The 27,081-nt window shown below is 43.1% G+C and overlaps 2 protein-coding genes across 6 annotated transcripts in view; one reads left to right on the forward strand and one right to left on the reverse strand.

Annotated features, from left to right (window-relative positions):
• Window positions 1-2,666: 2,666 nt before the first annotated feature.
• On the forward strand, window positions 2,667-11,352 carry lrrc73 (leucine rich repeat containing 73). Its single transcript, XM_055902087.1, has 6 exons — window positions 2,667-3,785; window positions 4,163-4,323; window positions 4,794-4,916; window positions 7,591-7,691; window positions 10,360-10,558; window positions 10,929-11,352. The coding sequence occupies exons 1-6, from the start codon at window positions 3,514-3,516 to the stop codon at window positions 10,997-10,999; spliced, it is 927 nt and encodes a 308-aa protein (XP_055758062.1). The 5' UTR covers window positions 2,667-3,513; the 3' UTR covers window positions 11,000-11,352.
• A 2,862-nt stretch (window positions 11,353-14,214) lies between these two features.
• The window catches only part of tjap1 (tight junction associated protein 1 (peripheral)), an 81,389-nt gene continuing 68,522 nt past the window's right edge, over window positions 14,215-27,081 (reverse strand). For all 5 annotated transcript variants that reach the window (XM_055902084.1, XM_055902081.1, XM_055902083.1 and 2 more), the window contains 3 exons: window positions 26,962-27,069; window positions 26,621-26,704; window positions 14,215-21,157 (listed from right to left, as the gene is read on the reverse strand). In XM_055902084.1, the coding sequence (XP_055758059.1) occupies window positions 19,667-21,157; window positions 26,621-26,704; window positions 26,962-27,069 (1,683 nt within the window). In that variant the 3' untranslated portion in view covers window positions 14,215-19,666. The remainder of the gene's footprint in view (window positions 21,158-26,620; window positions 26,705-26,961; window positions 27,070-27,081) is intronic.

Consider the following 27,081-nt stretch of genomic DNA (forward strand, 5'->3'; position numbering starts at 1 on the left):
CACTTCTGTATGTTGTAAAAGTGTTACATGGTCACTGCCCATATCATTGCATAATGCAGAAAATACACGAGAGTTCAGGGGCCTAAGTTAACCATAAGTTAACCATTAACTAAGTTAACCATATTCACTGTAGTGTCCAAAATGTCTTTCAAGCTGGCAGGCATTCCCTTGGCAGCAAGAGCCTCTCGGTGGATGCTGCAGTGTACCCAAGTGGCGTCGGGCCATCAGTACAGATACCACCAAAGTCCATTTGATGTCACAAAGCTGTCCAGTACTTTAAAAAATATCCTATTCTGTTATCCTGGTTTCCAGAAGAGGATGTCTTCCTTAATAGACCCTCCATAAACGTAATGGGCATAGCTGGGCTAGCAACAAATGTAGAATTACTGATGCTAGCATTGGATGTGCTTGTGGAAGCAGAACAACTTGTGTCGTCGACAGGTGCAGGTGTAGTACTGCTGGTAGTAGCAGTGCAACCAGTAGAGCTGGTATGTGTCTCTATGGACGCGGGCCTCACTTTTTTTGGACCATTTATCAATTTTCAAGCAAACGGAATGAGCAGCAGCTACGTTTGGCTACATACGGATCATTAGTGGAAATCTGCCGAGAGAGTAACGGTTAATGTGATTGGACGTTAATTATTTGACTAGGCTACCTGTATTTGACCTTGTGTTGTTGTTTCACTGAACACTAGATGCTTTAATTTTATTTTTGGCAGTGAAACGAGGCTACTCAGGCGAGAAAAAAACATCACCCAAATGTATAGCCCCGTTGGAAAATCTAAATGGACTGTTTGAAAATGTGAATCACATATTTATTTGGCATACCCCTGGGTATACCCCAGTTTGGGCATAGCCACCCTAAGCCTATGTGTTCTCTCTTTTTTGTTAAATTGAAACAATAGCTATGGATGACTTTGCCAATGCTTTATACTGTAGTCCTAAATAGCTAAATTGAGGATTTATGAATGATAAAGTATGGTCAGATTTCATTTGCTCTGTTAAACCTACACTTTGGAATCACTTTGATAGCAACAGTAAATCTATTTAGCTTTTAAGTGGAGATCGCTCAACAATCATTCTCGATAGCACATTGGTAATAGTCAGTGATAAATATCATAGCTAAGCTGGGCTGGGCTGGGCTTGGCTATAACCTTGCTGCCCAGCCTATTGAATTTTATTCTGATAGTGGATCTAATGTTGTTTTTAAGGTACAAATTCAACATATTTTAGACAAACCTTGTATATGTTGAAATGTGTCTACCATGATGACAAAAACCTGTGGTTGAAATTTTACCCTCAAAATTTTGGTTGAAAAGACGTTGATTCAACCACTTTGTTCCCAGTGGGAAGCGACGGAAAAGATGCTTCAAATGAAAACCGAGATGACTGCGTTACAATTTAAACAGCAGGCTATAGACCTATTTCAATCATATTAAAATGCATTTAATGTTCAATCAATTGAGTTGTATTTTGCTACTTGTAGGCTACTATCTGTAATTTGTCTCAATATATTTGATGATGCGTGTCCTAACATGTGCACAATGATGTGCCGAATCAGTGATTAAGTGTATTTTTATTGGGTAAGCATTTAAATAAGCAGCCTCAACATTTGCAACCGTAGGTGGTAATATCTATCTAGGAGCAGATGGTTGTCAGTATTGTGAAATGTTAAGAAAATATTTCAATGGAGACAGCTGATCTGAGAGTAGAGCTCCCTTTCTTTAGAGTACCAGTCAAAAGTTTGGACACACCAACTCAAAGATTTTTCTTTATTTTTACTATTTTCTACATTGTAGAATTATAGTGAAGACATCAAAACTATGAAATAACACATATGGAATCATGTAGTAACCAAAAAAGTGTTAAACAAATCAAAATATATTTTATATTTGAGATTCTTCAAAGTAGCTACCCTTTGCCTTGATGACAGCTTTGCACACTTTTGGCATTCTCTCAACCAGCTTCATGAAGTAGTCACCTGGAATGCATTTCTATTAACAGGTATGTCTTGTAAAAAGTTAATTTGTGGAATTTCTTTCCTTCTTAATGCGTTTGAGCCAATCAGTTGTGTTGTGACAAAGTTACATTCTTCAAGAATCAATGGCTATATATTAATACATTAAAAGTCCCTTTAATGGATTTAATAGAATTAATTGAATCTGATGCCAACCAGATGCCATCAAACAGGCACCAATTCACATCAACAAAACTCTCCAATCCATTAATATAGAACAATATCAACACAAACTCTCCCCGCACGCACACAAATACATGATTCATGTGATACAGATAGCCTAAACATATCTCATAACAATGTCTTACTATCTAATTATTAACAAGTTACTATCTCATAATAATGTCTTACTATCTCATAACTCTTAGTCGGATTTTATTGTTTAGGTGGCGGGAACGAGCTTCCATAATAGTGTGTTTGACCCAGAAAACAGTGTAATGGGAAGGTTAAGGTTCTCGTGAGAGTTTATTCTAGGCCTATTGATTATGATGCTTTTTATTTCAAAACGTTTTTATAGGGAATAGTTATATAACAGGTCTATCTATTTGGTGATCATGTTAGATTATGCACTTACATTAATTTGAGGGGGAAAAATGTAAAGGCCAAACGCTATCTATCTATGGGTGTGGTATAGACAGGTCAGGTGATGTATTTGGGCAGGGCTAGACCAGCACAGCCCCGGTCAGACCAACGCCAGCACTGCACGTGATCAATAGCAATAACCTACTCTGTACTGAGACCACAGCTAAATATATATTCGCCCTCGACTTGCATTTTTTTCCTCCTGAAGAAACAGTTGCTCAGACCTGCAATATTTCCCGACGTCTGCAGCCACACATATTCTTTGAGGAGGCTGCACGCGCCCTTGACGACTAAGGAAAACGAGTATTAGTAAACTAATTAGAGAGCAACATGTGACAGTCAGAAAACGACTGATTGCAAAGATGTTTCTGATGACATTGAGAAGAGGGTGTCCATAGTAACCGATACTTGCTGCAAAAGGGGCAAACAAACGATCGCCTTTGCTCCAGAGCCAAGCTCAAAACATGACTGGAATGCAACCCGTTTGTTCTGCATGAGGACCTGGAAAACTGCACGACATTCGATTGTATTGGAGCCTGGCTAATATGCATCGACGAATGTATCCATTCATGGCCTGTGTAAGAAGAATCGCTAAGGGTTTAGCGAGCTACGTTGTAGCAGGAGGTTATGTCAGCGCTTGAAACGGCGCAAGGGGGTTTAGGAACGATTTAACTTCAGAACACCTTACCTCGTGTGCTCTTTTCCTATGCATAGCCTAATAAGAAATGCTCAATTAAACCAGCTACAATACAGACAGCCTTGCAAATATCGGATATCGTAAATAGCCTATTGAATTTGAAATGTAATTTAACAGCCTACCGACGTTGGATAATTGTATGCCTACAATGCATGTCCATCTCTGCTGTGTACAAACCTTGAATGTAATGTAGGCCTAGTAGACAAACATTTACCAAAATGCTACCAGGTTCTATTCAAATAACGGGAGAGGCACTGTCGGGAGCTGAGATCAAGGATATTTGTGAAAGCCTGAAAGAGAACAGTGTGAGGCTTTTGTCTATCAGGGGATGTCAGCTTTCAGACCGAGACTTCGGACGGGTGTGTCGCGGAGTGACGGAGTCCCACTCACTGGCGCAACTCAACCTGAACCTCGGTGTGGTCTCCACCATCAACCGAACCAAGCATCTCGCCGATGCACTCAAGACCAACAGATCGATCCAGACCCTTTTGTAAGTAGTATATCACAATTAATAAGTTGTCTGTCTGATTGAATGATTGATTGGTCTTAGTGGTTGATAATGATACGGCTACTGTTTATTCACTCATTGTAATCAGCATGGGTCCCTCAATTTGGGATCCAGTAAGAGCTGTTGCATGTTTTCACCATGGCATCACATGGGGGACCGGACCTTAATTACCATGAGGATGAGCATGAACTCAAGTCTATGTCAAGTTGATGCTTTATGTAGCTTGAAAGCGGTGCTCTGCATTAGGCTATATGTGTAAACATGAGTAAATGAATTGGATGGTCTTCACTGGCACTTTCATATGGAATGATATTCTGCATTTTTCCTCTTTCTCTCCTCCCATCTCTCATATGCCACAGTCTCCATGGAAGTCCCCTCCTGGATGCAGGATTGGTCACACTTAACACTGCTCTTTCCACTCACCCTTTACTGGTGTCTCTGGACCTGGGGGACTGTATGCTGGGGGACGAGGCACTGCGGCTAGTCTGTGGCATGCTGCCTCCGGACGGGGCCAAATCAGGTAGAGCCACGCAACACTGCCCTCACTTTTACTGGAGGTATCGGACTCTGAACCTGCTTGGCCGGCTGAGGGACTGGGGCCTGGAAACAGTAGGCTAGTGTAGAGGTCCTCTCTTGTTAGTGTGTGTGTGTAGGGAAAATGGACGCAGAGAGAGAAACACATGTTTTAGTATAGAAAATACAGTCCAGACAAATTGCTGCTTTATAGAGCATTCATAAAGTTGTTATTAACACTACATAGCTCTGTCACAATTATCTTTTTCCATCCTATATGTAGCATGACATTAGCTTATGAGTGATTTCTGAAGCATCTTTATAGGCCGTATGAAGGGCGTTATGTTTACAATTAGACTCATTTGACATAATGGAGAAAACACACACTAGCTAGTCAGAGCCTTTAATATATGGCTATATTCGGCTCTGGCTCTAGCTAGTTGGTCATTTGATGGTGATAGACTGCCTGTCCCACAGGTCTTAGGGAGCTGACTCTGAGTGCAAACCCCAGCATCACCACAAAGGGCTGGGCCCGCTTGGCCATCGCTGTGGCCCACAGCTCCCAGCTCCGAGTCCTCAACCTGGACTACAACCCCCTGGGTAAGAACCAATCACGAGGACACAAAACCAGTTACAGTACTTTATATCAGTGAATTTCTTTATATGGAATCAAGTTCTTAACATTTGAAAGGAATATTGCACTCAACCCAAAGTGCTGCAATAAAAATACTTAATCAATATGAACTATTGTGAACTTCAAGTGTTGGAACAACATGAATGTGTCATCATGCGTAATGGGTCTGTTTCAGAGGTGAAGCACTCTTGAGTTACCGATGATGTCCATTTAATGGGCCAGTTGCCTCCTGCATTACCCAATAATATTTGTTATCTCCATGACATCCACCTGGCTGCTTGCACTAGAGAGAAAGAGAAATAGGAAAGGAGGTCATCTGAAGAACATAATGTCCCAAGTTAACTTAAGGTTACATTTTAGAGGGCATAGGCCTACTTGATACACAATTATAGGGCTATGGTCATTTTGGGTTATACAGGGTATAACATTTGGGTTCCATTTCATCCATCTGAATTATGGAGATCAATGACACTCCTAATGACTGGCATATCAAAATCAAATGTATTTATAAAGCCCTTCTTACATCAGCTGATGTCACAAAGTGCTGTACAGAAACCCAGCTTGAAACCCCAAACAGCAAGCAATGCAGGTGTAGAAGCACGGTGGCTAGGAAATGCTGTAGCAAATTGTAGGGGTAGCCCAGAACAGGACTCAAACCTGGGTTCAGTGACTGTCAGCCCAACACCTTAGCTGTTACGCCAAGAGATTTGAATCCCTTGACGAGGTGTTGGGTTAAGGTGGTTACACTATAGCAAGTCCCTCGTGTGAACTGCCCCTCCAATGTCCTCACGGGCACTATCCCATTTCTGACACCAATGTAGTGAACACTGTGGGTAGCCCCAACTGGGACTTGTTTGGGCTCCCGAGTGGCGCAGCAGTATAAGGCAGTGCATTTCAGTGCTAGAGGCGTCACTACAGACCCTGGTTTGGTCACGGGCTGTATCACAACCGGCCGTGATCGGGAGTCCCATAGGGCGGCGCACATTTGGCCCAGTGTCGTCCTGGTTAGGGGAGGGTTTGGCCGGGGTAGTCTGTCATTGTAAAATAAGATTTTTTTCCTTAACTGACTTGCCTAGTTAAATAAAGACGAGATCTAAACCCCTTTATGATGTCGCTAGGTGTTGGGTTAAGGTCACAATACGTATACTGTTGAAAAGATGTGCATACGCCTGATGAAGGTGAAAGCCGAAACGTACACTCAGTGGTCAGTTTATTAGGTACACCCATCTAGTACTGGGTCGGACCCCCCTGTAGCCATGAAGGGATGCACCTGGTCAGCAACAATGTTCAGATACGCTTTGGCGTTCAAATGTTGCTCAGTTGGTATCAAGGGACCTAACGTGTGCCAGGAAAATATTCTCCACACCATTGGCCTGTACCGTTGACACCAGGCAGGATGGGGCCATAGACTCATGCAGCTTAAGCCAAATCCCGACTCTGCCATCAGCATGACGCAACAAGAACCAGGATTCGTCGGTCCAGGCAATGTTTTTCCACTCCTCAATTGTCCCGTGTTGGTGATCGCGTGCCCACTGGACAGGAGTGGAACCTGGTGTGGTCGTCTGCTGTAATAGCCCATCCGTGACAAGGACCGACGAGTTGTGCGTTCTGAGATGCTGTCAAATTTTTTTTACCCATTTTTCTCCTCAATTTCGTGATATTCAATTGGAAGTTAAAGTCTTGTCCAATCGCTGCAACGCCCGAAAGTAATCGGGAGAGGCGAAGGTCGAAAGCCACGCTTCCTCCAAAACACGAACCTGCCAAGCAGCACTGCTTCTTGACACACTGCTCACTTAACCCGGATGCCAGCCGCACCAATGTGTCGGAGGAAACGCCGTACACCTGGCAACTGAAGTCAGCGTGCGTGTGCCCGGCCCGCCACAAGGAGTCGCTAGAGAGCGATGGGGCAAGGACATCCTGGCCAACCAAACCCTCCCCTAACCTGAACGACGCTGAGCCAATTGGGTCTCCCCCGGCTGCGACACAGCCTGGGGTTAACCCTGGGTCTGTAGTGATGCCTCTAACACTGCGATGCAGTGCCTTAGACCGCTGCGCCACTCGGGAGGCCTGAGATGCCGTTCTGCACACCACTGTTGTACTGCACCGTTATTTGCCTGTTTGTGGCCCGCCTGTTAGCTTGCATGATTCTTACCATTCTCATCAACAAGCTGTTTTCTCCCACAGGACTGGCTCTGACTAGATGGTTTTTGTTTATCGCACCGTTCTCTATAAACCCTAGACACGTGCGTGGAAAGTCCAGGAGGCAGGCCATTTCTGAGATACTGGAACCGGCGCGTCTGGCACCCACGATCATACCACGCTAAAAGTTGCTTAGGTCACTCGTTTTGCCCATTCTAACATTCAATCGAACAGTAACCAAATGCCTCGATGTCTGTCTATCTGTCACGGCCACATGACCTACTTTCTGTAGGAGCGAACCATTTTCATTAACGTGGTGTACCTAATTAACTGTATATCAGCTTTATGCTGTTGGAATAAATTAACTATTTATGCAAATACTAATGTGTGTGGTCCTAATCTGTTGTTCTGAGTCAATGGCACCAATCAGATTTCTGTAATTCTCAAATGACAAACTCACCTTCTGAATTCACTCACGTTTTGGCTGTGTTGGGATTCCAGGGGACCAGATTGCTGGTATGCTAGCAGTGGCTGTGGCGTCCAGCAGAACTCTGGAGGTGTTAGATCTGGAGGGAACAGGACTCACAAACCAGTCAGCACAGGTCTGTAGTGTCACCAACATCACCACTAGAGCATAGTCATCTGCACCACTGAGTGTGTGGAAAAACATTACAAAGAAAGTGAGAAGAAATCTGATGAATACTGAACAAAAATATAAACGCAACATGTAAAGTATAAGCTTATTTCTCTCAAATGTTGTGCACAAATGTGTTTACGTCGCTGTTGGTGAGCGTTTCTCCTTTGCCAAGATAATCCATCCACCTGACAGGTGTGCCATATCAAGAAGCTGATTAAACAGCATGATCATTCCACAGGTGTACCTTGTGCTGGGGACAATAAAAGGCCACTCTAAAATGTGCAGTTATGTCACACAACTCTACAGATGTCATAAGTTTTGAGGTAGCGTGCAATTGGCATGCTGACTGCAGGAATGTCCACCAGAGCTATTGCTAGATAATTGAATGTTCATTTCTCTACCATAAGCCGCCTCCGATGTCAATTTAGAGAATTTGGCAGTACGTTCAACCTGCCTCACAACTGAAGACCACGTTTAACCACGCCAGCCCAGGACCTCCACATCCGGCTTCTTCACCTGCGGGATTGTCAGAGACCAGCCACCCGGACAGTTTATGAAACTGATGAGTAGTATTTGTGTCTGTAATAAAGGCCTTTTTGTTTGGAAAATCTCATTCTGCCTACGCCGTCCCAGGCCCACCCATGGCTGCACCCCTGCCCAGTCATGTAAAATCATTAGGGCCTAATGGATTTTTCAATTCATTGATTTCCATATATGAACTGTAACTCAGTCAAATTGTTTATTTTTGTTCAGCATAGTTTCATTATGATTTAAAGCTTCCACCCCTGAAATGAAACATTTTGGTTATTTAGCATACACTCTTATCCAGAGCGGCTTACAGGAGTAATTAGGGGTCAGTGGAATGCTCAAGGACACAGACAGATTTTTCAGCTAGTCGGATAGGGGATTTGAACCAGGGACCTTTCGGTTACTGGCCCAACGCTCTTATCCGCTTGTCGCCTTGTCATGTGAAAATGTGTATTTCATATCATTGGAAAAGACACCGGATTCACATGGATTTGCACCAAGTGAGCAGTTCGGATTTGTCACTTCAAGCCCAAATATCATACTTTGACTAAAACGATGACTTGACCAAAATCGTTGCGCAACATCATGAGTAAGCTCTGGCCATTGTCTTTCAGCTCGAAAAAGGATTTCTACTGATGTGGCCATTTAACTTCCATGCCTCTTCTCAAAATGTGGTGCCCATTTCCAGCATTACTAATGCCAATCATCAATTGAAAAATAACTAGTTTATTTTCATTAATGTTATGGAGGTAGCTTTTCACATCCCTTCTTATGGTTCCATTATATTTAATGACCTTTAATGTGAATGTAACATTGTTCTTTTTCAATCCCACATATTCTGTAGATTGTAAATTGATTTAAGTTATATCCACTAGGTGGGGCTGCTGTATATCAAATCTCCCAATTTAACTGTCATCATAGCAAAGCCCTGTTCCTCTCATGGTCTAATTTCAAAGTAAGTCTGTTTTCTTAGGAGACGAAGGGGCTTTCATGTGCATGCATATGAGTGTGGAACAACAAGGGTGGGAGTGCTGAACAGAGCCTTGGGCTAGCATACCAAAGTCACTGTCTGGTGGCTGCGAGGCCTCCCTCAGTCTTTGATCAAAGTAAACTTCATCTGGACAGGCAGCTCCTTCTGGTATTGACCCATAACCCTGAGTCTAATTTGCTGTGAAGATGTGCTTACCACACTCAGTCTTCTCACAACACACTTCGCCAGCTGTGGCCTGGCAAGTGCAAATGAAAAGTGCTCAAGGCTTTTGGACAATTTATCAATTTCAACAGACTTTTAATTCATTTTCTAGCTACTATGTCTCTCTCCTGTCTAAAGCTAACTGATTTATAGAGACTAGCCTTGACATGCACTTCACACTAAGAAGAAACTTCACTGCTTTTGAGACGAATACTATAAATCTGAAATCTGAGCAAACAAAAATACACGTTTTGACATTGAAGTGATTTGTTACGTGCCGAAGTAAAAAACAAAACCACATACTGAACAAAAATAATCGCAACAATTTCAAAGATTTTATTGAGTTAGAGTTCATTTAAGGACATGTAAATAAATTAAATTTGGCCCTAATCTATGGATTAGGCTTATGGTAGAGAAATTAACATTAACGTTCTTTGGCAACAGCTCTGGTGGACATTTTTGCAGTCATCATGCCAATTGCACACTCCCTCAACTTTAAACTTCTTTGGCATTGTGTTGTGTGACAACTGCAAATTTTAGTGGCCTTTTGTCCCCAGCACAAGGTGCACCTGCGTAATGATCATGCTGTTTAATCTGCTTCTTGATGTGCCACATCTGTCAGGTAGATGGATTAACGCTCACTAACAGTGATGTGCACATTTGTTTACAACATTTGAGAGAAATAAGCTTTTTGTACGCACGGAACATTTCTGGGGACTTATTTCAGCTAACGGAAATTGTGACTAACACCTTACATGTTGCATTTTCATATTTTTTTCAGTGTAAACGTACGTTCACAACCTAGAATAAAAATCTCCACTGGCATGCAGAACTCTACCTACAAAGTCCTCTTATCAACCTCTACTGTAGCCTATCAGTGCTCCATGACAGCCTCCCTCCCCTGTGCCCCCAGGTATTCCTGGACGTGGTGGAGAACTACCCCACCTGTCTGCGCGTGCTGGTCCTGGCTGAGAACGCCATCAACCCCGAGCTGCAGCAGCAGATCTCAGACCTGCTCTCCGAGGGAGAGGAGGACGACGACAAAGAGAGCGAGGCACGATGCAGCGCTGGCATCCCCACCAGGGAGAAAACCACCTGGGTCCCCCACAGTAGTAAGGGCTGACCTGGCCAACCAAAACACTCTCCTTCCCTGTCCCTTCTTAGTCATAGTCTAGACAGTTCCACTGGGGTGTTCTGTTCAAAATAAATCATTTTCTATAATAAGCTGCTATAAACCCGAAACGTCGGAATAAGTGATGACCTAAAATAACTCTACTAACTAACCATTTTGCTGACGAATGAGGCCTGTTCCCGTTTCCGGAGTGCTTTAGAGTAGACTGGTAGTCAGATCTGTTTGTGCTTTGGCCAACTTGTTCATTGTCTTTCCGTCTAAGGCTAAAGCACCCTACAGATGTGGCGACCAGGCTAGCTGTGGAGTTATAGAAGTCCTAAACCCGTTTCCGTTGTCTCTGCCCCTTGCAGACTCCCACCCCCAGAGGGTCCTGCTGACGTCAGGTCTAGGCGAGAGCCTACTAGCTGAGACTGAGATGTGATTCCACAGCCTTCCTACCTTTTTGGTTTTTACCTCTTTTCCTTTTGCTAGTCTGCACATAATTGTGTTTAAGATCACCTAGTAGCCTGCAACCAATTACACTTTTTGCATGACCTGTAGCACTTTTACATGACAGAATACATTTTGGAGCAGGCACAAAATCCTTAAAACCCACACCAAGTGACTTATAGGCAATAGTGAATTATTTATTTTAAACATGCACAGTCTATTTATAGTTCCGATTTTGAAGGTTATGTAACCAATACAAGTCCGTATGCTCTGATATATCGACTATATATGATTGTTGTGATGGTCTGATGTCAGAATAAATCTGTTTGTTTACATCTTCTTAAAGACGTTTGGATTCGTGTTTCCTGATTGGAATAGCTTACTTAATACTGTACAATAGCTCACTGAACACGGGTTTCCTTTGATCTTAATGTACTTTTCTCTCTACTAAATGGTTTACTAATGTTTCATATGAACATTTATTTTGAAATTGTAGTAATAGCCCTAATAACAGGATGTTCCTGGGGTCAGCACTTAAACGCCACATACAAAATGATCTGTAACGAGCATGTGGTAATTCAGTATCACACTATGACAATGCAGCAGTGTTGTTTCATCATCCCTGTATACAGTGAGCCCTACCCCCACCACCATCATCATCATCCCCCACAACCGCCAGTCAAAGCTGATTACTATGGAGGAAAGGCATTATCCCCATCAAATCCCCTTGTTTAAGGCCTTTGTGCCTAAATGAATTTCTAACTGGCCTATATCCATCCATGTTATGACATTCTATTGAGAATTTTTTGCCAACCTCCACATCAATACAATTTAACGCCTCTCTCCAGTGTGCTTAGGGATGTTATGGACAGAGTACCAACCAACATTATCCATATTGTGACATTCTATAGGACATTCTTTCTAACCTTGTCTTAACGCCTCTTTCTTTGTGATGTTGTGGATTGAGGGTACAACAAGCCAACGTTAAAGGCACAAAGTCTTAGACACAGAATCTCTGCATGACATGTCACAGAACGAAAAATAGAGAGCAGGAATTTCAATGCCCATTCCGGACCAGCACATTCTCATGTACGGTAAGCATAAACCAATCACTCGTACAATTCACATTCAGTTTCGTTGGTAATCAGTTTCCAAGGAGACCATAATCTTCTCTCTCACTGATCTGAGTAATCCAGTGAGGCAGGTTTCTGATGTTGGGGTGCATAAATGAAAACAGACATTTACTGTTACCCCCTTTCAGTGCTCCATTCCCATAGGACAGCTAAATAATGAGTGGAACCAGGGATGGATATCGCAATCAATCTCCCGAGTTGCTAAGTGACAGGGACAACAGAAGCCTGTTTTTCCAGTGTATCTCCTACCTCTAATACATCTACTCCTGTTACACTTGAACCCCTTGCTGGATATATGCTTTGAGGGCATGATACAATAGTTTAGGGCACAGTCCGTTTCAATGTTGATTAAATGAATTATATCATTGTGACAGCAACTTTAAGTAGGCTACTTACACTTTTCATTAGCAGATTGCTGACCCTGTTGCAGTCATCATTGGATGCCACAGAGGACAATGGAATGCAGGCTGGTTCACTGCTGGACCATGCCAAACGAACGCTGCATTGCTGGCAATGATAACATCTCGTCTGCTATGCAATCCGATGACGTAGAGAATCTCTAATGCCGGCATCTAATTCAATTAGGGTTCCTTTTTTTAATCGCCGTCCCCTTTCTCTGGCAATGAAGGCATTTCAGCCATGAAAATCTAATTTGAGCTGCAACAGGATCTTTCGATGGAGCTCCAATTTCCTAGGTTTTACTATTGTGAGAACATTGGATGGTGTGATATTGAAAAGGAATTGTGCGTACCTCATATACAAGGTCATGGAAAAGTACTTTCAATGATTGTCAACGTCCACCAAATGAATACATTAAATCATTCACGAATGTAAAGTATTTAGGCTTTTCTGTTTGTATTCATATCAGTTAATCATTGGAGGGGAAAACTCAACCTAACATTTTAAAAATGATCCTTAACTGCAAGTCCAGGATGAGTCATATCAGTAGGGGGAACCCTTAGGTAAGAGCTACTGTTCTAATCTTCCAAGGTAAATGTGGCTGAATGTTTAAAACGGAGCTGAATTTCCTGATTTAGCCTCGTTTTCCCGGCTCGTACATTAAGAAATGCAGCTTGTTTGACATCAAATAGCCCATCTCTGTAATTTGTTGGTCCCTAACTAGCCCCAATGTAAATGGGACACTATTTTAATGTTGCACATCTTTTAGTTGTCTCAAATACTTGTAATATTTGTATATGAATTTCTACAATTCATAGTTGGTTTGAGGTTAATTCATTGAAGTTTGGAGCTGTAACGTTAGGTGGGTTTAGCAACAAAACCAACGCGTGTGCAACTTTGGGGCAAAACAGACAGGGTTGGCTTGGATGGTTGACAACATGTAAACGATACTTAGTCTCCAATGTTTATTGAAAACAAATACATTTGCACAATGAGGACTTGTCTCATACATTTTTGCAGTTGTTGGTTAGCTAGCAAATGTTAACCATATTATTATTGACGTGACAAAACACCTCAACTACATGGTATCAAGAACAAGATAAAAACTAGCTTAAAACGAGCCACCTACGATTCCCCACATTGCCGCTTATTTTCATTGTTGCTGGATATCTGGCCATCTAGTCACAACACAGACTTCTGCCCCATTGAAGCGTGCGCATCGTTTGTGACGTTGTCAGCTAACCAGTATACGGACATTTTAAAGGATTGGCCCATTTACTGATGGTCCCTAACTAGCCCCATAGGGATATCAAATGTCAAACCAAATTGACCATTGTCCTGACGATAGGGTCGCGAGCAGCTGCACTGCAGCTTGGGTTATATGGGCAGGTTTGAAATCTACCCAACCCAAGGAAAACTGTTTCAGTACCCTTCATTCACTGATTTTTTTTCCCTATCTCGCAAATCTCTGTTTTGGACGAGATTAACATCAATTATCGTATTTACACTTTGTAGTCAATTTTGTCACTAGAATACATGTTTGACTCGGATGCCATATAGGCCGTTTTCAAAACAAGAAGTTTATTTTTAGGGGCAGTCGCTCTTTAAAACCTATTAAAAGGAACAAACCAAGTAAACATGTTGAGGTAACATTGCTACATAACCAGACCACAAATTAAGTTTAAAATATTTAATTTGTTTTAAAATATACATCAGTTAAATTCAGAAAAAATGAGTTCAGTTTTAACAGTCTTTTGTATAATTCTGTCCAAGTAATTTTTCTGAAGAAAAAAAATCACATGATACATATGACCATGGAAGCATACACTTACATACAAATCAAAAGGAAATCTACAAAGCTACGAATGAACAGACACTGCATCAGGAGAGCGATAATATGCAACCAAAGAACTCAAAGGAGCACACTTTTCTTAGTATGAGAAAATAAGCTGATTGACACTCTTAACTCCATGCAAGACTGGTAGACAGGGTTTGGTTTGGGACCAACAGTTTCCTCGTAATGGAAAACATCAGGTACCACAGACTGTCCCCTAGAATCAAATTATAGGTATAACAGTATTAATCCCCAATAAGCACAATCACACCATATATTTTAAATGGCACCTGCAGCCAAAAAAAAGCCCTAAAAAGTCCTGAATTAGGCATTTGTATTTGAGAGTATTTAACATGCATTTCATTCATGTCAAAAGGATCATTTGACAACTGAACACCATAAAAGGAGACGTGGTGAATAATAAACAGCAATGGATGCATACGTTGATGTGACAAGACAGCATCTTTATTAGTATTCATGAACCATCTCATTGCAATAACACCACTCTTGGGCAGGGACTGGCTTTGTCACCTGGCAGAAATGAATGCTGAGAGAGAGCACAAATGCAGCTCAGAATGTATGATTACACTATAAAACCTGCTTCTGTATTCATATGTAGAGCCGGGGTTTTCTAATTGCATAATGTAATACTTTACGCTCCAGTTAGTCAAATATCAATATTTCCAATAAACCCTTGGCACTGTGTAATATTGTATTGGAGACAAGGCTCCTATGAACAACTGTGACTGGCTGTTTAAGTCATGCTCTGACTAAAACCTACACCTTAAAATTAACTGTGAGCTACCTGTTAACGGTTACCGTCACAGAGGGATTATCAGTGTGTTCATTCCACCGCATCAGACAGAAGAGGAGCGACGAAGCTGACATTTTTCAACATTTCAGACTAAATTTTAAAAAGCTCCACATGACTGGAGCATCCTGGGAAGGTGACCTTGGATCAAAGAAGAGATGTGTCGGACGGAGATGTGTTCAATTATATTCTTGAAAGAGGAGTCATTAAAGTTGCAGGAGACCAGATGTAAAGGCCTATTTATAATGCTGGGTACATTAGAGCCCCCCCCCCCCCAATTTTTGTATTTGCACAAAACCTTGTCTACAGCACATCTGATGAGACCATTAAATATTAAAAATGTACATTTCCAGTTTCAAGACCATGACAGACTACCATTCCTCCTTTCTCTTTTTGAAGTATTAGAGACCTATTTCTGAGTGTAATAAAACATGAATAATTTAGCCAAGGGTTGTTACAACTATTAATTACGGGCTATTAACAGCACATCTAGACATAACGGAAAGACCAATAAGCAGACTAAGCAAAATAAAATAGCTAAACTAAAAAAATTAATAAATGTTTAAGGCTGTAAATGGGTGGTGACATGAACTGTGTGGATTTGTGAGCCCTCAGTCCCACGTCCCGGCCCGTCACACAATAAAATGGACTTGAATTATTCAGGGTTCAGGAATGAAAGCTTCCAACATATTGGATACATTATGTGGAGAGCCTTTTATACCGGAATATGAGGACTCATCTCACTCAGGAGGGAATACAGCTCTCAAATATGACCCCAGTGACTGGCAGCGGCACAGTAGTATACAGAACAATGTTTCCATTTCCTTGATATGTCTTGTACTTCTTGGTCTAAGAACAGAGATTTTAGGGGGGACTGAAACTCACATCTACAGGTACAGGGAGATGGCAGGCTCAAGAGACATCAAGGAGGAATCTTTTTTCCCTCAGGTGGTTTCTGTGTTCCAGCATGCACTGCCTGCCAATGGACTTGAAATGATATTACACCATCATCAGCCCATAGACGGTGGCATGAACATATAATACCAGACGGATTAGAGTCTGACTGACACCATGTGGACACGAGCATGTCTGAGTGTTGAGAACACTGCACCAGGCGTGCAACTGTATCCTGGATTACTGCCTTATAACGAATGCAACTGCAGAGCTCCCACTGTGAGCGGTCAATCTAGGATCAATAAAACAACAGGACTGTATCATAGACTTCGTAACCACACAATCAAAGAGCTGTTAGAAAGGCCAACAAAAATAAATCACTTTTTCCCCCGTCAGTAAATCATCCTTGTGTACTAAAGCTACATAGTTGAGTGTCTGATGCTGAACAAATGGAATTAAAATGAACACATGAATTCAACATGGCTGAATGCAGAACGCTAAGTCAATTGAATATAATGGACCAAATGAAAAAAAAAAAAAAGTACACAAAATTAATTCATAAAAATCACAAAAATAATAAATCTCTTGATGAATGAATAAATATTCCCTATCCATATAAAAGCATGTGGATGAAAAAGTAACTACAGTGAAAGTAAACGTTACATACTGCATGCCATTTATCAAATCCAGTTACAAGTATGACATCCTCGGTGAACTCCCACAATGGAGACTGAGTAATACACCAATTAAAATACTTTCCTGGTTAGGATATTGTCAACGGTAGAATTACCTCAAATCTCATCATCAACCAGCTGTCATACCTTTTGCCTTTGATTATTCCTTGTCACTTAGATGTTCTGGACACATGTACTGTAGCTGTATGAGATACAAATACATTTCCAACAGAAGTGCTACACAATGAGAATTGAAGGCATCTTCAAAGAGAATTACTTTCACCCAGAGCCCAATGAATACTTGAAAAACACATCCACAAAAATGCCTGGAGATGGATGTCTTGGTTCTTCCAAAAAATACTGATGCCATATGGGTCTTCCATTGTAATAGCCCATGTACAGTAGAGTTACCAATAGTACTACCGGCATGTTTGTTTCTTGAAATGAAAATACAGCGTTGACAAAATCCAATGACAGAACAAAAGTGAAATGATCTTCGATTATAGAGCCAATGTTATATCTCCATTACTAGTTATGGAAATAATATTTACACACAATGACATAAGTTGCACTCTGAACACAGAGCTTCAGGTTATAGGGGTGTAACGGTTCACCAAACCCAAGGTTTGGTACGTATTGCCGTTTTGGGGTCATGGTTCGGTTTTACAGCGGGGAAATGAAATCAATTGTTGTTTATTTTAGAAATAATGATCATGAGTCATAATACCTGATGAGAGCACAATCAGGAATAACACTTTGTATTTTCTTAAATGAAAACACACGATTACTCATCAACACTAAAATAAAGTGCAATATGCATGTAAAATCAATATGTAAACATGGCTCAGACATTGTATAGGCCTATGCTATAAGGTTTTCTTACAAAGAGAAAAATATGAACACTTGTGTGACTCTCATAAAGAGGGCCTGTCTGTAGCACGGTACTTGTCATTTGCCACTCCGGGGTAATGTGATGGGCTGTCACTTAATAAGTAACGCTCTGTAGCCCTGGAGGTCCCTCAATCTGTAGTAAGCGCAACACAGGGTGGATTGGCCAATTCATTTACAACTAGGGTTTTAGCTTGCTTATATAGAGCGGGTACTAACTACATGTTTGCTGAAATGGGTACGAGAGGGCGAAGATCGTAACATTGCTCGAGCATTTTTACAAGGTGCTGAAACCCCTAATTTCCTCTAACCACCGAAAATGGGCGCATATCCGCGGCTATAAATATACCTACCGCTCTTGTAGTTTCTTTGGCCGGTCAGAATCAGCTGTGAAGGGTTTATTGAATGTAGAGGGGAGACAAATTTTCTTTTTTGGGGGGGGGCGCGTTTCCGTCTTGCTCCGGTGGTAGGAATACTGGGGTGTTGTTGGCATAAATGTGTCAACATGTTTGAGACGTTGGCAGCTGCATAGGCTCTTCTCGTTGAGCAGTGGCGACATACTCTCCCTGTCCATCGCTGTCTACTAGGAAGCAAACATTTTCCAAAACTGGAAATTTAAAGGATGGAGAATCCTCCTGGTTTATCGACCACACCACTCGCCATACAGAACTAGTTCCCGGCTGCGCCTCACAAAAGGACGGTTTGAAATGCAAATTAAGATAATAATTTTGATTGCAATTTTGAGATTTAAAAATATATATATATATATATTATATGTATTCATTTGTGTACACAGTGCGGATCGAACACAGGTCCCCATACCAACCGGTTCAATACAAATACGTGTACCGTTACACCACTAGTAGGTCACTCTAGCTCAAAGAACACAAATACATTGTCTGTTCTAGATTATCATTGTCATAATATCTCTATAAATAGTTGAGTTAACACCTCTGGCATAAAATGGTTGCTTAAAAATAAAAAGGCCTAAATGTAAATTATTTGAATGAAGAAGTGATTGAAGAAATAATAAAAGTGAACACTTTAGGATAATAGAAAGACAACAAAAAAATCTATGAAAACTGTATTTTTGTTATCTAGAAAATAAACTTTGGAGTGAGACCTAGAATTCCTGGAATCAAGGGTGACCTTCCTAGTTGTTGTGTGGTGGACCAATTCCAGAGAAGAGAGCCCTTAAGAGTGGGTGCTCAACAAACCAGTGCACACTGCAGGAGCTTCAGAGGGGGATCAGAACAGATCCTTTCTAGGCATTGGGGGGTTACAAACCCCTCAGACAGAGAGGGATAGGCACTGAGAGTCTGTGTGGGGGTCCGGTCCACCATCCACACCAGACAACAGCATGCACTTGCAAGTGCTCATCCTCTCCCCCATTCATCGATGGAGGAAAAGTTCACATGTTATCAGATGCCTGCATGACATAACATTTCTCGGGGGGGGGGGGGTTCAAAGCAAAAGAGAACAAAGGAGGGAGAAGGCAACGACTCCATCCATATTGTCTGTTTTCCAGTCCTGCATATCAACGATCATCTCAAATGATGAGCTGAATCGTAGCTCCATCTGGGCTGTTCCATGAAAACACACTGGCTGGATGTTTACACACAGGAAATGACACGGTATGGCTATATCCTGGAGTCGCCCTTCTCCTCCGGCAACAGTTCGGAGTGTTTGAGAGACAGAAAAACTAACCCTCTGTAGGACCCTTTGTTCTGCTACTGGAGGGGTTTGCAGCTCACAGTGGCAAGAGAAGAATGAACTTTGCCGTTCAACTGGCAGGCAGGCATTGCACAGATCTCCAAAGAATCAGCTCTTGAATGTGGTTATTAGAGAATGTGCATATTTCCTGACGAAACTCATGAGACAGCAGCACGGACAAAGGTAGGACCAACACGTAGGTATGTTGGTCGACTCGAATCATCCTTCCTTGCTGGTAAGATAGAGTCCACAGAGCAGAGAAGAGTTAGTCTGTCAGACGACATATGAAGTGAGAGGAAAAAGTCCCCTAGTCTCAGTCCAGCAGGTTACCATGCTCCTGTGCCCGGGTCAGGCTGTCTTTGCGGTGCAAGTGGTGGACTCCCATCCTCTTTGGGCTTTTCAGGGGTCGGCCGGGGGTGGTAGTGGAGGAGTTGCCGGGGAGGGGAGGGCTATTCTCTGTGTAGTCCTCTAGCCCTGTCAGGACCCTGGGTACTATGACAGGGAAGTGCTGGGGCAGGATGTCTCTCTCCTCTGCAGAGCTGCCTACAGACCCTGTCTCCTCCACAAACTCATTCATCTTGGCCTCCGCCAAGCTGGTCTCCACAGTGATGGCTGTTGACACGGTGTCGCCACTGGCGTCATCTTGGTCGTTGTCCAGGGCCATCAACAGCTGCTCGCTCTCCTCTGTAGAGAAGTCTGCTCCGTAATGCCCCCTCCTGGTGCGGAGGTCAGCCATGCTGCTGGTGTCAGTGTCCAGGCTGGACTCTCGGCTAGCAGTCCAGCTGCGAGTGGAGGACCCCTCCTCCCCGTCCGAGTAGGCTCCCTGTAGTGCCCCCCTGTGGGATCCCCCGCCCCCTGGCTTGCTGGTCCGGGTCCTCTCCAGGTCCTTGACCGTCTCGCTGCTGAAGGAAGTGCGGTTGACCAGGGTGCCCTCAGAGGATGGTGCCATCTTCTCCACAAACATGCGCTGCCAGTTGGCCAGCAGGTCCTCCTCAGAGCTGCCTGAGCTGGCGAAGGCGCTGGGGGGCTGAGGGGGGCTGCTGAAGGGGCTGGACTGACTGGAAATGGGGTCTGCTGTGTCCAGCTGAGTAGGTGTGCGGCAGGGGTCACGCTGCCCCCCTCCCCCTGAGGAGGAGGAAGCACCAGAGCGCCAGCCCCCGTCCGACACAGCGGGGCTGTTGGGCACAGTGCGCTGGCGCTCGTTCTCCTCGTCGGTTTGCACCAGGCTGAGGGAGATGGCCTGGCGCGTTGCGTAGGTGCAGTTGGGCAGGGGGCTGTTCTTGGGGATCTTCACCTTGTCGTCCGAGGAGAACTCGATCACCTTGCGGCCGGGGTAGAGGGGATGGGGCGGAGGGGGGGCTGGGTAGGGGTTGAGCTTCTCAAAGGCCCCACCACCCTCCTCTCCTGGCTGGCCATCTGCTGACAGGCTGCTCTGGCTCCGACACATTCCGTTCTGCTGGAGGAGCTCTTCTGCCTGGTTGCTTTGGGCTGGGACTCTGCTGCTGTGGCGGGGACCCCCATTCTCTCGAACCCCTCTTCCTGCCTCGGCCTGGGGCCCCGTCATGTCCACATGCACAAACACGTCCTCTGCCTGGGGTCGGCCTGCGCTGCTGCTAGACTGGGCAGAGTTGAGCACCAGAGGCTCAGGCTTCTCCAGTACACGGGCGATGACGGAGGTGGGCACCACATCGGCAGGCGTCAGGCTCATGGTGTCGGAGTCCTGGCCCTGGGCCCCCTGGGAACTCTTATCCGGCAGACTGGCCTTCATGTGCTTGTTCACCATGTCCTGCAGCTCATAGGGCAGCTGGAAGACAGAGGAGACACAAACATAAAAACGTGACATGTTCCACAGACAGGCAAAAAAGACCATGTCAAAATCATAAAGTTGAAGGCTATTTTAAACTAGAGTCCCGTGGTACACTAAAGTACTACATATTACAGAAGTAAATTGTATAAAAAACATGGTACCAAATAATGAGAACAACTCCCAACTGCAGAATCTCCCAATTCCCTCCATTAAGTGGAACGACTTTAAAAACCTGCATCTCACAAGGGCTGACAAATCTTTCTCGACTTGCGCTTTTAAAACAGCCTGTGAAGCCACTAAGAGCTCGCAGTGGGAGTATTTACAACCTCATGTCAAATGCAATAAGCCTTAAAACTTTACCTAATAACCGAGTAGCAAACACATAGCACTCATATCGCTCCTATGCAGGGACTTTGTGCTCCGATCCAAATTAGAAAGCGGCACATCTCAGTAGGATACGAGTGGAGTCAGTATTGTCAATAGTTCCAGATTATATATAAAAAAGCTGCTATGATCCTGTAGTGGATCAGTCTCCCTGTGTAAAAGCAGTGAGTGACACTAACACATGGCAGCCAGATCAGACACGACACTGAATGGAAGAGAACGCAGAGATCTATCTGGTGGGTTGCCTTCAGAGAGGACTCTCTCAACCTCAATCAGCGCTGTGAAGGAGACTGTCTCCTGCTGCCTTTCTTCCCTGGCCACCAAATGTCTCCTTGTCCCCGACTCCCCATTCACAGGAAATGAATAGCAGAAAGAATGAAAAAAAAAAAAATCTCTCACCTCTAATGAGATAACTGAAGGGTGGCGAGAAAGAAAGAGAAAGTGAGTAGAGAGAGTAAAGGAAAAAAAGGGCAGGCATCTAGGGCCCTTCTATCCCGGTAATACTGGGTGTGAAGAGGCAGGGCAGAGATATTGATTTGTGGAAAATGGGCAGAGAGAAGAGGTGATTCCACAGCACCCACTGCCTGATGCCCTAACGATCCTGGTGAGCAACGATCGGACAGCCCGCCCTCCTCCTGTTCACTTCCTCTGGTCAGCCGGTCGGGGCCGGATCAATAAAACAGCACAGGGCTGCCAGGATGACCCCTGAATTTTATATGACATACCCCTGACCTCTGGGCCAATTACGTATAGAGAGCTAACAGGCTGCCTAGAGTCACAGGTCATAACCAATGATGTATATACACTAGATGACTGACAAGGAGCGCTGTGAAGCCACTGCGCCTCCATCTTGGCACTCACATTTGTAAAAAATAAAAAAAACATTTTAGAAGGTAAAGAAATGCATTTATTAATGTCTAGATTTGTTTTTTCCACGTTTATTCTAATAGACACATTAATGCATACTTTCAAATTTTATGGTTTGAGCTAAACATATACAGTGCATTCGGAAAGTATTCAGACCCCTCTACTTTTTCCACATTTTGTTACCTTACAGCCTTATTCTAAAATGGATGAAATTGGGTTTTTTCCCTCATCAATTCACACACAATTCCCCAAAATGACAAAGCTAAAAAAGTTTATATAAAAAATAAATAATTAGATGTCACATTTACTTAAGTTTCAGACCCTTTACTCAGTACTTTGTTGATGGGGAGCGTCACTTCAGTTATTTTCAGTTCTCTCCAGAGATGCTCGATCAGGTTAAAGTCCGGGCTCTGGCTGGGCCACTCAAGAACATTCAGAGACTTGTCCCGAAGCCACTCCTGCATTGTCTTGGTTGTGTGCTTAGTGTTGTTGTCCTGTTGGAAGGTGAACTTTTGCCCCATTCTGAGGTCCTGAGCGCTCTGGAGCAGGTTTTCATTAAGGATCTCTGTACTTTGCTCGGTTAATCTTATCCTCGATCCTGACAAGTCTCCCAGTCCCTGCCGCTGAAAAACATCCCCACAGCACGATGCTGGTTTTTGCTCTGACATGCCTTGTCAACTGTGGGACCTTATATAGACAGGTGTGTGCCTTTCCAAATCATGTCTAATCAATTTAATTTACCACCAGGTGGACTCCAATCAAGTTGTAGAAACATCAAGGATGATCAATGGAAACAGGATGATCAATGGAAACAGGATACACCTGAGCTCAATTTCAAGTCTAATAGAAAAGGGTCTGAATGCTTATGTAAATAAGGTCTGTTTTTTTATTTGTAATAAATGTTCACAAAAATTTAAAACCTGTTTTCACTTTGTCATTATTGGGTATAGTGTGTAGATTGATGAGGATTTTTTTAAATTTATTTAATCCATTTTCTAATAAGGCTGTAATGTAACAAAATGTGGAAAAAGTCAAGGTGTCTGAATACTTTCAGAATGCACTGTATGTAAAAAAGATTATCCTAAAAGTATACTTTTTCCAAAGGTTCTAATGTTAATGTCTTCACTACAACAACAAATACGTATGTCCTTTAAACATTGAATTGAAATACTGTTGATTTACGTTAATTGTTATGCTGTTCCTTCTGGGGAGTGACAATATGGCCAACCGGTGGCTTCAAACCCTCATTGGCCAATACATAGCATCAGCAATCCGAGGTGTATATACAGTACCAGTCAAACGTTAGGAAACACCTACTCATTCCAGGGTTTTTCTTTATTTTTTTACTAATTTCAACATTGTAGATTAATAGTGAAGACATAAAAACTATTAAATAACACATATGGAATCATATAGTAACCAAAAAAGTGTTAAGTGTTAAAAGTGTTAAACAAATCAAAATATATTTAAAAATCTTCAAAGTAGCCACTGTTTTGCATTGATGACAGCTTTGATTTGTTTAACACTTTTTTGGTTACTACATGAATCCATAGTTGTTGTCTTCACTATTATTCTACAATGTAGAAAATAGTAAAAATAAAGAAAAACCCTGGAATGAGTAGGTGTTTCCTAACGTTTGACTGGTACTGTACATCACTGGTCATGACGAGCTAACAAGCAGCTACGCATCACGTCCATGGTACTGTGGTTTTGGAGCCTTAACTAAAGACACGCAATAGCTGTAGCAAAAAGTGTTACATTATTCAGTGAGTTAAAGACCTTTTTAGAGACCATTCTTTCCTATAGAACACTGGCTGTATTATTACAGGCACTGCAGGCAATCACCGTGACGTAAATCTGCACGGGCCCATTGATGGCCACAGTCATGGTCATTTTACATGCTTTTGTATTAACTGCTTGTGCGCTGAAAATGTTACCAATTAGCATAAACGCATCAATAGAGGGCCAGTTTGAGGCAAAGTGGGCATACTATATATGGCATAATGCCTGGGTAGACAAAAGCTGAGCTTTCTCATAGAACAATTACATGTGCAGCAGTGTGAATTGGTGCTCACAGACAGCCAATCCACTCTAGCGAGTAGCCTCAGGACTGGGCTGCTGGGCAACTTCTGCAATGCTGTATAATTGACTTGTTTCCTTAGGCAATCTTCAGAATTCATTAAATCTCCCACAGATGGCTGCTGCCCGCCTGATAAGATGATTTGTATACACAGCTTCGTTTCAGACCACCTCCCAGGGAGCAGCGCATCTGGACACAGGATAACTCAATGCTGTCTGTCTGCCTCTTTCTGCCCTCCTGTCTGTCTCCTTGCCTGTCCTTGTCCATTCTGCAGGATCCTTTCCCAGGAGGATGCCGTAACCATGGTTATCCATGTTGCCCTTTGGTGTGCTTTTATCGGCTGGTGTCATGCTTCCTCTCCCCCTTTCTGATTCTCTCCTAATGGATGATGACTGTCAAGGGGAGGTTTCCTAATGGTTAATGCTTTGATTTTCGAAAATGTGTCCTCGTCTTCCAAGGCACTTTACTTGTTTTGCGAAAAAGAGTTTGCTGCAACAATTAGACTTAGATCTCAGTCGGTAGTCCCAGTACAAGAACTACCAAGTTCTGCTCACTAGTTTCTTATAAGTCCTAAGTAGCTAAGTTGGTCAGAGGGTGATGCTGGAAACACCAAGATATTTGAAATTCCAAGATGCTTCAAATGTATGCACTCATTGACCTTAAGTCGCATGTGGGGGGGGGGGGGGGGGCATCTGCTATGTGGCATATAAATACACTAAATCAGTCTCGCAACCTCAGACAAAACATGGGGGGGAAATTGCTGGCTCACTAAGGGAAGTCCATACAACCAACAAGTGTTTGAACAGGCTGCACAACGTGGATGCCTTTGACTACTTGAGCAGTTTAAAAAAGATCATGTGAAATGTGTGTTTAAGTACTAAAGTTGCCTTTGGTATAGAACCACCAGGTAAGCAAAACGCCCACTCTTTCAATTAACACATGACAAATATAGGAGAGCATAAAATAGTTCCCTCAAAGCACAAATAAGCTGATCACAAAACAAGGGAATAAAATGAGGCGGATCTGCAGTTTGAGGCAAGGTGTTACGTTCCCCAGCAGTAATACTGGCTGCCACACATCCTGTAATGAATTACGGCAGGACTGGGAGATATATTTCTGCTCAGATGAATTATACTTCTCCTAAAAATAGCCCTGGCTCCTGGCTGCCTGTCACGGCCCTGCGGCGACAACCTGGCTGGCGCATCGGTAGTAGTAGTCCTCCGGAGACCAGAGTATCAGTTTATTCATCTACAGTGCTGTCTTAATTCCTAACTGAAGGTGTTCGAGCCGGCAGGTAGCCCTGTGCATCAATGGACTGGAGAAAAGACCCTAAAGTCACTAAGCCGCACCTCCAAACACTGTCTCTCATTTAATAAGGGATTGGATTGTTAGAGCACAGGTAGTGTTGGACTTTGGCACTAAAAGGGAAGCTGCTCATACTAAATGTATTTATTCAAGAGTCTCAGGGAGTGAAATAGGAATCTAATGGATTGTACACCTGAGAAAAACATTTCATCTAAGAGAAATTCATAGCACAACACTATGATTGAGATGGATTTGTTTATTCATACTGACTTCAAGTCCGTTGTTAGCTGATGTGTTGATTACCCAGCAGTCTGTGGTTTAATAGCTCTGATAAAGCCAGTGTTGAACTCAGTGGCTCTTGATTTAGTGGAGCGACATCACTGATCACATTATGGGCCAGAACCCAGAGGTGAGAACAGCGACTGAGGTGCTTCAAGTTTTCATTGAAGTCAATGGCAGGTCCAAACTAAGAAAGTATTTCTGGTACTGTACATCGTCCACCTCAGAGTTTATTGGTCAACACTCAAAAAACACACAAAGGCCAGGAGCTGTGATAAAGCGGCCAGGAAAAACGCTGCTTTTTTTTTTTTACCCTCTCCCTCTTTCTACTCTCTTTGTTTCTCTCTCTGCCTAGTCCTCTCTGACGCCAGGGTCAGACAAGTCACCCAGGCGACCGTTCTCTCCCCCTCTTTCTCTCTCCCATGTCCAAGAGTGTCACTGCGGAGGGCAAAACACAAAGATCTAACAGTGCCACCATGACAAGTGAAAGGCGTTGCATATATGAGACGTAATCATTCACATCATACGATCAGAGCTGTACTTACATCTGCAAACTTGTGGTTTCTGAAATGGGACTTATTGCACTTCAAAAGCTGCACGGCCAAATTGCAATCTTGCCGATAGCGCTCCTGTCAGGGAGAAGAATAGAACAAAGGGGTGAAAGGGTCGGGGGTATAGAGAGAGAAAAGAATAAAAAAGACAAAATGTTAGAGGTATACTGGAAACGTCCATTTCTCACAAAGCACTTGGACTTTGATTCTCAGAACGGTGGTTGATCTGTTCAAGGTCTCAATCTTCCCCCCTCCCCCCCCCACACACACACTGTGGTTCTATACATCTAACTTCATATCTGGTATGAGATAACTCAAAGAGGGACAACACCCACATTCAACTCTTCCAGCTTGTCGATGGTGTTCTTGGCGTCCAGGAGTTTGTTGGTGAGCTCCACTATCTCCTGGTCCGTGGTCTTCTTGTCCCTCTCCACCTTACGGAGCTGCAGACGGAT

The sequence above is a fragment of the Salvelinus fontinalis genome, chromosome 37 (assembly GCF_029448725.1).
Source record: "Salvelinus fontinalis isolate EN_2023a chromosome 37, ASM2944872v1, whole genome shotgun sequence".
Lineage (NCBI taxonomy): Eukaryota > Metazoa > Chordata > Actinopteri > Salmoniformes > Salmonidae > Salvelinus > Salvelinus fontinalis.